Source organism: Diabrotica virgifera, chromosome 3 (assembly GCF_917563875.1).
Source record: "Diabrotica virgifera virgifera chromosome 3, PGI_DIABVI_V3a".
Classification (NCBI taxonomy): Eukaryota; Metazoa; Arthropoda; class Insecta; order Coleoptera; family Chrysomelidae; genus Diabrotica; species Diabrotica virgifera.
Window position 1 is genome coordinate 251,901,101 of NC_065445.1, and position 12,503 is coordinate 251,913,603.

The following is a 12,503-nucleotide window of genomic DNA, read 5'->3' on the forward strand; positions in this document are numbered from 1 at the left end:
TAGACAATTTCAACTATTTATTCCCAAATTTTCATCCTTCCTTTATTTTTTTGGGGTCAGATTGTTCTTTGATCAGGCTAATCTGCTTAAAGAGAAAGGTCCGCAACGTGTGCTGCCGGTTCTAACCAATGGTGCGGAAACTCTAACGCTCACTAAGACGTCCGCAAACAAAATTCGACAACACAGAGGGCAATGGAACGATCCATGTTGGGAATAACCCTAAGGACCGAATAACCAACACAGAATTGCGCCGTAAATCGGGAGTAACCGACGCAATCAAAAGAACACAATGGCGTACTCTAGACCAGCGGTTCTCAACCTTTTTGTCTCAGCGACGCACTAACGTACTCCTTATTCTTATAGATTCGCGACACCCTTATATGTACAAATTTTTGCTAGTGGTAGGTAAGTACAGATGAATATACAGAGAGAGTCTGTAAAGTGGAATAAATTCAATATCTCAAATACTAATTGTTTTTTTGGAAAATGCTCAGACCCGTCGATTAGTATTTCAAATTGTCCTTTTTGACATTCAATAATAATGTATACAGGGTGTCCCAATTTAGAGATATGACGTCATCGTCGATTTTCTTCAATGGCAACACTGTCATTTTGATAGCTAATTTGATAGGGTTTGTAAAGTTATATATAACTGCAAAATATCAAATTTTTATTCTCTACCATTTACAAGATAATAGAAAATAACAAAGTTATATCTGTAATTTGGAATATATTCAATAATTAAAATACTAACTGTTTTTTTGAAAAATGCTCAGACCCGTCGATTAGTATATCAAATTGTCCTTTTTGACATATAATAATAATGTATACAGGGTGTCCCAATTTAGAGATATGACGTCATCGTTGATTTTCTTAAATGGCAACACTGTCATTTTGATAGCTATTTTGATAGGGTGTGTAAAGTTATACACAACTGCAAAATTTCAAATTTGTATTCTCTACCATTTAGATGATAATAAAAAATAACAAAGTTATGAAAAAGAAGTAATCAACTAATAATTGAATTTAATTATTTCAATAAATTAAGCAAAAACTCATAATGTTGCCCTCAATTATTGTCAAATTGTCAATGGGCAACGTTATGAGCATTTGCTTAATTTATTGAAATAATTAAATTCAATTATTAGTTGATTACTTCTTGTTCTTCATAACTTTGTTATTTTTTATTATCTTGTAAATGGTAGGGAATAAAATTTTGAAATTTTTCAGATGTGTATAACTTTACACACGCTATCAAAATAGCTATCAAAATGATAGTGTTGCCATTTAAGAAAATCAACGATGACGTCATATCTCTAAATTGGGACACCCTGTATACATTATTATTATATGTCAAAAATGACAATTTGATATACTAATCGAAGGGTCTGAGCATTTTTCAAAAAAACAGTTAGTATTTTAATTATTGAATATATTCCAAATTACAGATATAACTTTGTTATTTTCTATTATCTTGTAAATGGTAGAGAATAAAAATTTGATATTTTGCAGTTATGTATAACTTTACAAACCCTATCAAATTAGCTATCAAAATGACAGTGTTGCCATTTAAGAAAATCGACGATGACGTCATATCTCTAAATTGGGACAACCTGTATACATTTTTATTGAATGTCAAAAAGGACAATTTGAAATACTAATCGACGGGTCTGAGCATTTTCCAAAAAAACAATTAGTATTTGAGATATTGAATTTATTCCACTTTACAGACTCTCTCTGTATTAGGAAACAATTACGGATTTTCACTTTATTGACTGGTATAACGTGGGATATACCTAATAGTTAAAAAAATGGTTGAATGCATGATTGGTATATTATAACAAGTAAAAAAATATAAATAAAAATATCGTATTCGTAAATCTCGCGACACACCTGATACGTTCTTCCGGCACACCAGTGTGTCGCGACACGGTGGTTGAGAACCGCTGCTCTAGACGATAGAATTTTAGTTTGTTCAGAGATAATCAAATAATATGCACTCTCTGATGATAACCTAATAAGGATTTAAACCGGTTAGGGTGCTTTAAATGCTCTCTGAGCAAACTGAAATACAAGACGGCTCTTGTTTCATTTTACAACAAAGTCAGTATTTATTTTTTTATTATATTTTTAGGTCAGAAATATGCGATCCTGGAGCTGAAGGTTGTTTTATGTGGAATAATCAGACATTTCATATTAAAATCCGAAAAAAGACCTGATGAAATTGAACTGTCTGCTGATATATTTTTGAAAGTGAAAGATAGAACCTTAAACGTCAAATTTATACCAAGAACTAAACATTAAATTATTTTTTACACAATTTTTGTTTTCTTCCGCTTTATCAATCATTACAGTTAGTTATTTACTACTAATAAGATATGTAACTTTTAAAATAGATGTACCTATGGAGAATCAGCATCTTAGTCAGAATCTGTTGATCACTAAGTATCTATTTATTAACCTCGAGAAAACCCAAAATGGTTTATAGGGCAGTCAATGAGGGTATTTGGCTCCGAATTCCATCCTACTGCATCGATTTACTTGATATTTTCACAGTAAGTAGGGAATAGCTCAAGAAACAAAGTCTACCCTATGCCGATGTGCGCTTTTATCGTGGGGGGTGGTTCCCATCCCTTCTCGGGGGTGAAAAATGTTTTGGTTTAAATAGCCACGGAAGAGGCTAGAGAACCTGATTTTAAGCAAAAACTGTTCTATAATTATTTTTTGAAAACTCAATACTTTTTGAGTTATTCGTGGTTGAAAATTGGCAATTTTCATTAAAAAATGACACCTTTTCGGACGGATTTTTGCGAATACCTTAAAAACTATGCATTTAGCAAAAAAACAATATAATATATTTCTGTAGGCTATAAAAAACAAAGAGATTCGTTCCTTCATAAATCTTCCAGTTAAAATACAAAGAGGGATATGGTAGGTAAGAAGAGTTTTTTTTTGCTGCATGCTCAAATATGTATTCAACTAGAAATAACAGAGAAACTGTCGATTTTAGGTGTATAATGATACCAATATCTTTTGTAGTGCTTAAAAAGACCTTTAAAATGAGCAATACTAAATGTCGATTACATTCAAACTAAGCGAGATATTCTGCAAGTAAGTTGATGACTAATGTATTTTAAGAAGAAATCAGAAGTATATTTAACCCCTCATCCATCAGAATTTAAATACATCGTTTTCCTTCTACAATACTTTTTTATTATAGTGTTATTTCTATGTTCAAAAAGTTGGACTCGATTAAAATGAATGGTTCTTGAAAAAAATAAGGTCAAATTATAGAGCGCATTTTTAAATTTTCTTAAAAATCTTCTTTTTCCTCCATGTAACTCGAAAAAAATAAGAGATACGAAAAAAATACCACACAAGAATGTAGGGCTTTTTCAGATAAAAATTTTCTTTTTATTTTTCATTACTGTATCTCTTATCATTTTCAAGTTACATGGAGAAAAAGAAGATTTTTAAGAAAATTTAAAAATGCTCTCTATAATTGGATCTTTTTTTCAAAAACCATTCATTTTAAACCCGTACAACTTTTTGAACATAGAAATAACACTATAATAAAAGGTATTGTGGAAGGAAAACGATGCAATTACATTTTGATGGATGGGGGTTAAGATTACTTCTCATTTTTTCTTAAAATACATTAGTTATCAATTTTGTTTGCAGCATATCTCGCTTAGTTTTAATGTAATGGACCTTTAATATAGCTCATTTTAAAGGTCTTTTATAATATAAATATGCCTCGTTATAAAGCGTTATAGTTCAATAGGAATTTCATGGGACACCTAATTTACCTCGTTATAAGCGAAACCTCGTTATATCCGTGTTAGTTATAGAGAGAGTCTACTGTATATATTGTCATCCGAAATATACAAAATGTAATGTGCAACATCTTCACGTTTGGCCCCCCCCTAAAAATTTTTATATGGGCGCCCTTGCTCCTTATAGATTCGCGACACCCTTATATGTACAAATTTTTGCTAGTGGTAGGTAAGTACAGATGAATATACAGAGAGAGTCTGTAAAGTGGAATAAATTCAATATCTCAAATACTAATTGTTTTTTTGGAAAATGCTCAGACCCGTCGATTAGTATTTCAAATTGTCCTTTTTGACATTCAATAATAATGTATACAGGGTGTCCCAATTTAGAGATATGACGTCATCGTCGATTTTCTTCAATGGCAACACTGTCATTTTGATAGCTAATTTGATAGGGTTTGTAAAGTTATATATAACTGCAAAATATCAAATTTTTATTCTCTACCATTTACAAGATAATAGAAAATAACAAAGTTATATCTGTAATTTGGAATATATTCAATAATTAAAATACTAACTGTTTTTTTGAAAAATGCTCAGACCCGTCGATTAGTATATCAAATTGTCCTTTTTGACATATAATAATAATGTATACAGGGTGTCCCAATTTAGAGATATGACGTCATCGTTGATTTTCTTAAATGGCAACACTGTCATTTTGATAGCTATTTTGATAGGGTGTGTAAAGTTATACACAACTGCAAAATTTCAAATTTGTATTCTCTACCATTTAGATGATAATAAAAAATAACAAAGTTATGAAAAAGAAGTAATCAACTAATAATTGAATTTAATTATTTCAATAAATTAAGCAAAAACTCATAATGTTGCCCTCAATTATTGTCAAATTGTCAATGGGCAACGTTATGAGCATTTGCTTAATTTATTGAAATAATTAAATTCAATTATTAGTTGATTACTTCTTGTTCTTCATAACTTTGTTATTTTTTATTATCTTGTAAATGGTAGGGAATAAAATTTTGAAATTTTTCAGATGTGTATAACTTTACACACGCTATCAAAATAGCTATCAAAATGATAGTGTTGCCATTTAAGAAAATCAACGATGACGTCATATCTCTAAATTGGGACACCCTGTATACATTATTATTATATGTCAAAAATGACAATTTGATATACTAATCGAAGGGTCTGAGCATTTTTCAAAAAAACAGTTAGTATTTTAATTATTGAATATATTCCAAATTACAGATATAACTTTGTTATTTTCTATTATCTTGTAAATGGTAGAGAATAAAAATTTGATATTTTGCAGTTATGTATAACTTTACAAACCCTATCAAATTAGCTATCAAAATGACAGTGTTGCCATTTAAGAAAATCGACGATGACGTCATATCTCTAAATTGGGACAACCTGTATACATTTTTATTGAATGTCAAAAAGGACAATTTGAAATACTAATCGACGGGTCTGAGCATTTTCCAAAAAAACAATTAGTATTTGAGATATTGAATTTATTCCACTTTACAGACTCTCTCTGTATTAGGAAACAATTACGGATTTTCACTTTATTGACTGGTATAACGTGGGATATACCTAATAGTTAAAAAAATGGTTGAATGCATGATTGGTATATTATAACAAGTAAAAAAATATAAATAAAAATATCGTATTCGTAAATCTCGCGACACACCTGATACGTTCTTCCGGCACACCAGTGTGTCGCGACACGGTGGTTGAGAACCGCTGCTCTAGACGATAGAATTTTAGTTTGTTCAGAGATAATCAAATAATATGCACTCTCTGATGATAACCTAATAAGGATTTAAACCGGTTAGGGTGCTTTAAATGCTCTCTGAGCAAACTGAAATACAAGACGGCTCTTGTTTCATTTTACAACAAAGTCAGTATTTATTTTTTTATTATATTTTTAGGTCAGAAATATGCGATCCTGGAGCTGAAGGTTGTTTTATGTGGAATAATCAGACATTTCATATTAAAATCCGAAAAAAGACCTGATGAAATTGAACTGTCTGCTGATATATTTTTGAAAGTGAAAGATAGAACCTTAAACGTCAAATTTATACCAAGAACTAAACATTAAATTATTTTTTACACAATTTTTGTTTTCTTCCGCTTTATCAATCATTACAGTTAGTTATTTACTACTAATAAGATATGTAACTTTTAAAATAGATGTACCTATGGAGAATCAGCATCTTAGTCAGAATCTGTTGATCACTAAGTATCTATTTATTAACCTCGAGAAAACCCAAAATGGTTTATAGGGCAGTCAATGAGGGTATTTGGCTCCGAATTCCATCCTACTGCATCGATTTACTTGATATTTTCACAGTAAGTAGGGAATAGCTCAAGAAACAAAGTCTACCCTATGCCGATGTGCGCTTTTATCGTGGGGGGTGGTTCCCATCCCTTCTCGGGGGTGAAAAATGTTTTGGTTTAAATAGCCACGGAAGAGGCTAGAGAACCTGATTTTAAGCAAAAACTGTTCTATAATTATTTTTTGAAAACTCAATACTTTTTGAGTTATTCGTGGTTGAAAATTGGCAATTTTCATTAAAAAATGACACCTTTTCGGACGGATTTTTGCGAATACCTTAAAAACTATGCATTTAGCAAAAAAACAATATAATATATTTCTGTAGGCTATAAAAAACAAAGAGATTCGTTCCTTCATAAATCTTCCAGTTAAAATACAAAGAGGGATATGGTAGGTAAGAAGAGTTTTTTTTTTGCTGCATGCTCAAATATGTATTCAACTAGAAATAACAGAGAAACTGTCGATTTTAGGTGTATAATGATACCAATATCTTTTGTAGTGCTTAAAAAGACCTTTAAAATGAGCAATACTAAATGTCGATTACATTCAAACTAAGCGAGATATTCTGCAAGTAAGTTGATGACTAATGTATTTTAAGAAGAAATCAGAAGTATATTTAACCCCTCATCCATCAGAATTTAAATACATCGTTTTCCTTCTACAATACTTTTTTATTATAGTGTTATTTCTATGTTCAAAAAGTTGGACTCGATTAAAATGAATGGTTCTTGAAAAAAATAAGGTCAAATTATAGAGCGCATTTTTAAATTTTCTTAAAAATCTTCTTTTTCCTCCATGTAACTCGAAAAAAATAAGAGATACGAAAAAAATACCACACAAGAATGTAGGGCTTTTTCAGATAAAAATTTTCTTTTTATTTTTCATTACTGTATCTCTTATCATTTTCAAGTTACATGGAGAAAAAGAAGATTTTTAAGAAAATTTAAAAATGCTCTCTATAATTGGATCTTTTTTTCAAAAACCATTCATTTTAAACCCGTACAACTTTTTGAACATAGAAATAACACTATAATAAAAGGTATTGTGGAAGGAAAACGATGCAATTACATTTTGATGGATGGGGGTTAAGATTACTTCTCATTTTTTCTTAAAATACATTAGTTATCAATTTTGTTTGCAGCATATCTCGCTTAGTTTTAATGTAATGGACCTTTAATATAGCTCATTTTAAAGGTCTTTTCAAGCACTACAAAAGGTATTAGTAGCATTATACACCTAAAATCGACCGTTTCTCTATTATTTCAAGTTGAATACACCAATTTGAGAATGTACCAAAAAACAAACTATTTTCACCTACCGTATCCCTTTTTGTATTATAAATTATCTTCTTCTTCTTGTAGTGCCTATCCGTTTCGGATGTTGGCGACCATCATGGCAATCTGCACTTTGCACACTGCTGCTCTGAAAAGATTTGTAGTGGTTGTGTTGAACCACGTTCGTAGATTTCTCAGCCAGGAAATCCTTCGCCTTCCTGGTCCTCGCTTTCCCTCTACTTTTCCCTGCAAGACCAGTTGCAACAGTCCATATCTCTCACTGTTCCTCATGATGTGACCGAGGTATTCGATTTTGGCTGTTTTTATTTTGATTAACAGCTCTTTTTCTTTTTTCATTCTCAGCAAAACACCCTCATTAGTAATGTGGTCGGTATAAGATATCTTCAGGATTCGACGATAAAGCCACATCTCGAAAGCCTCAATTTTCTTGCAGGTGGCGTCTGTGAGAGTCCACGACTCAACTCCGTACAACAGTATAGGAAATATATAACATCGTAGTAATCTGACTTTTATGGGTATCGACAAATCATGACATTTAAACAACTTTGCCATTTTTTGAAATGCAGATCTTGCTTTCTCTATCCTACATTTGATTTCTATAGAATGGTCCCAATTTTCATTGACGTTCGTACCAAGGTAGGTGTATGTTTTTACTCTTTCTATTTGTTGACCATTCACACCGATTCGTCCAAATTGCTGTTCATTCTTAGAGATCATCATACATTTGGTTTTCTTAGTGTTTAGTGAAAGTCCGTATCTCTGACTGACTTCTGCGATTCTGCTCATTAACTTCTGTAGGGCTTCAGAACTGTCAGCGAATACCACAGTGTCGTCTGCGTATCTTATGTTATTGATACATTCTCCGTTAATTCTAATTCCGGCTTCAACATCATCCAATTCTTCTTGAAAGATTTCCTCAGAGTAGATGTTAAACAGCAGTGGGGATAGTATACATCCCTGACGGACCCCACGTTTGATTTTGATATCGTCGGATTCTCCTGCCTCTGTCCGGATAGATGATGTTTGATTCCAGTACAGATTGCTGATAATCCTTAAATCATAGGTGTTTATTCCAATATTGGTTAATATCTCCATCAACTTGTCGTGCTTTACTGTATCTAACGCTTTATGGTAATCAATGAAACATGCATAAATATCGCAATTCACGTCTCTACATCGTTGAAATAGCACTTGTATACTAAATAGGGCCTCTCTTGTACCCACTGCATTTCGAAAACCAAACTGTGTTCGGCTGATTTTTTCTTCGCACAGTCTATATATTCTTTGATGTATAATTTTTAGAAATAGCTTTAAAATATGGCTCATTAAGCTGATGGTTCGGAAATCACTGCAGGATACGGACTTTATTTTCTTTGGTAAAGCAACAAACGTCGACTTCAACCATGCTTTTGGTATTACTCCGCTTAAATATATGTCGTTAAATATTTTGGTTAGGCGTTGAGTACCGTCGGTGTCAAATAGTTTTATGAGTTCAGCATATGCATTGTCAGGTCCAGGAGCTTTGCCATCTTTTAGTTGTGATATTGCTCTTTCCACTTCACCTGATGTGATTGGTAAGTGGTCATCACATATGTAGGATGGAGGTTGTTCGGATCTAGTATCATCAAAAAGTTCCTGTATGTATTTTGTCCATATGCAGATTTCTTGATTTCTGTCTGTGATGATATTCCCCTGTTGGTCTCGCAATTTGCTAGCTGTGTTGGATTTCTGAAGACCAGCTGCTTGTTTCACCTTTTTATGCATGTTAAACGTATCATGTTTTTGCTCTAACGACTCTATCTCTTCACACTGTGATTTTAACCAATTTTCTTTGGCCTTTCTTATTTCAGTTCTTATTTGTCTCTGAATCGTGTTGTACATTATTTTGTTGTTTTTTGATTTTCTTCTTTCTTCCATAAGTTGTAGTATATTGTCGTTCATCCAACTTTTTCTCATCTCTTTCTTTTCTATTAGATGTTCTTCTCTGATGTTGTTAAAGGTTTCACATATATTTTGGAGTGATTCTTCGGCATTATGTTTGCTCCATATTAATTAGCTTCTCTGAAAGAATCTGTACGACTGTCTCTTTTGTTTTCTTATCTTTTAGTATTCTCATATCGCACTTTTTGTTGCTGTTCTTTTTTGCAACCTTCTTGAATCTAAACCTAAATTTACCAACAACAGGAACATGATCTGATGATACGTCAGCACCGGGGTAACCCTTAACCGATAGGCATCCATTACGGAATCTCTTGTTCACCATTATGTAGTCAATTTGATTCCGTATTACGTTTCCTGGTTGATCTTGCGGGGAGACCCAGGTGTACAAGCGTCTTGGTGGTAGTTTGAAGAATGTGTTTAGTATTGTAAATTCTTCTTCTTCTACAAACAGTTTTAATCTGTCTCCCCTTTCATTTCTCTGTCCTAGACCAAAATCACCTATGAATTCACCGCTTCTCCCTTTACCAATTTTCGCATTGAAGTCACCCATAATGATTGTTATATCTTCTTTTTTAAGTCGTTTAATTGACTTTATCAACAACTCATAGAATTGCTCTATATCTTCTTCTGGTTTATCGCTCGTGGGGGCATACACTTGTAATATATTTAATTTGACGGGGCTAGTATTCAGTTGGATTATTATTAATCTTTCAGAAATAGGTATAACATTTGTAACATATTGACGTAATTGGGGAGACACGATTATTCCAACCCCATATATATGTTTACCATCGTCATTTCCTGAGTGGTATACCATATGGTTGTCAACAATACAAGCACCACTATTTGGCCACCTCATTTCGCTTATGCCCATTATACCGATTCCGAGTCTGGTCATTTCTTGAATGGTATTATCAATTTTTCCAGCCTGATACATTGTCTTCACATTCCAGGTACATATTTTAATAATCAACTCTGCTGTTTTTAGAGACACTTTTCCAGTTCTGTCACAGGGGTTTCGCTGGGTTACGACCTGGGAGGCCCTGTGGTCTATAAATTATAACTAGAAGATTTATGAAGGCAAGTGTCTGTTTTTTTATAACCTACAAAAATGTTTAATATAGTTTTTTTAGTTAGATGCATAGTTTTTAAGGTATTCGTAAAAAATCGTTCGAAAAGGTATTATGTTTCAATGAATAATGACCAATTTTCAACCATGAATATCTCAAAAAGTATCGAGTTTTCAACAAAAAAATTATACAGTTTTTGCTTAGAATTAGGTTCTCTAGCGAATTCCGTGGTAATTTTAACCAAAAAATTTTCCACCCCTCCGAAGGGGTGGGAACCACCCCCAAGATAAAAGCACACATCGGCATAGGGTAGACTTTGAATTAGGAGATAAGTAGAGGCTAGGCCCAAAATTTCATTAAAATCCATGCAGTAGGATAGAATTCGGAGGTAATATCCTATTCTTGTTCCCATTGACTGGCGTATTATCTCTAGAGGTTTTGTCATATGCAATGAATGGAGAAGGTTAGGTTATGGGCAACTGAAAATTGCATAAGATCAGCTAATACTGAAAGCATTCTGTTACACCGACCCTTCCAAACCAAGGTAACAGGATGTTTATATAGTTTATGATCCAATCTTTGAACTGACGACTGTAATACGCCACATTTTTTACCATTTCTCTTTGGATACAAATGGTATTTTGTAACAAAACGGTAAAAGAGAATTGCTAACAAAAAGATTTTTACATTTTCCCATCTGAAAAAATTACAATCACTGAGCTTGTCCATTGACATGGCTAACACATTTTTAATCTTTCTGCCTTTATTATGTTTACTATACCTACTCTGGATGGTTATACAATTCTTCTTATTCTCGGTTGGGTTGTTGGATCAATAGAAGCTTAAGAAACAGTAGTAATTTAGGTTAAATTAAAATTGCTCATTGGTCAGTTATGACCAGATTGTTTTTTTTTTATGTTTGGCAAAAAGGGCGTAAGTCAGAATTGCACATTGCTAATGTTTTGATGATTTCTGGACCAGCAAAAAACTGTTGTAGACGTAAACTGTATGTACCAATAAAAAGAGCCGATTTTTCTGGTCCAGAAATCATCAAAACATTATCGATGTGCATTTCTGACTTAAGCCCTTTTTCCCAAACATCAGAGAATTGTAATGTACAAATTCTCCTATCTGATTTTTCATGAATTTTGTAGGAGACGAAAAACCATTTTTAGGATCATCTCCTGCTTTCACATGTAAATTTTGACATGTCTTGTAGTAAATAGATAGTTGAATTTACTACAAAACATGTCAAAAAATATATGAAAACAGGAGGTGACCATAAAAAAAGTTTTTAGTCTCTCTTACAAAACTCATGAAAAAACAAATCGGAGGTATGTCACATCAGTGACTATATCCAGGGAATGTCTAAAAAATATACTTTGATGTCCCAAGAACCAAATATAACCTTTATATATATATATATATATATATATATATATATATATATATATATATATATATATACAGGGTGTAACAAAAATACAGGTCATAAATTTAATCACATATCCTGGGACCAAAAATAGTTTGATTGGACCTAACTTACCTTAGTACAAATGTGCACAAAAGAAAAGTTACAGCCCTTTGAAGTTATATATTAATAGCACCAAGGGCCTTAGAGGCCCATGGCTTGAAAAGTTTGTTTTTTTCTTCATTTTCACATTTCTTTATGTACTGAGATCTTCTCTGGCTTGATATGTGATTTTTCTCCATTCCTTCCTCTTATTCATTTTTCTTTTCTGACCCTGTAACACCATTCTTTCCAAATCTTTTTCGACCTCTTGCTTCCATCTATTTTCCGGTCTTCCTCTTCTCTTTCTTGAAGCTATAGTGTAGTTTAGTACCCTTTTCAGAGTCCTCGTTTTTGGCATCCTTTCAATGTGACCTCGTGATCTAAGTCTCTGTGCCTTTATCACTCATTTGAAGTTACAAAATGAAAAGTGATTTTTTCCAATGTATTGAAAACAATGTGCTTTTGTGCACGTTTCAATTTAATTATTATTGTAGTACCTACCATTTAAACAACGTTTTAAAAACTTTTTTGCCTCTTATTGCT

The 12,503-nt window shown here is 32.5% G+C and overlaps 1 protein-coding gene across 2 annotated transcripts in view; it reads left to right on the plus strand.

Moving 5' to 3' along the window:
* LOC126881696 (cytochrome P450 4C1-like) overlaps positions 1-5,920 on the plus strand; it is a 47,528-nt gene extending 41,608 nt beyond the window's left edge. The window contains exon 8 of one of the 2 annotated variants that reach the window (XM_050646107.1): positions 5,735-5,920. In XM_050646107.1, coding sequence (XP_050502064.1) covers positions 5,735-5,904 — 170 coding nt within the window. In that variant the 3' untranslated portion in view covers positions 5,905-5,920. Of the gene's footprint in view, positions 1-2,134; positions 2,321-5,734 lie in introns of those variants that run through there. The other variant, XM_050646106.1, reaches the window with a different exon arrangement.
* Positions 5,921-12,503: the final 6,583 nt, after the last annotated feature.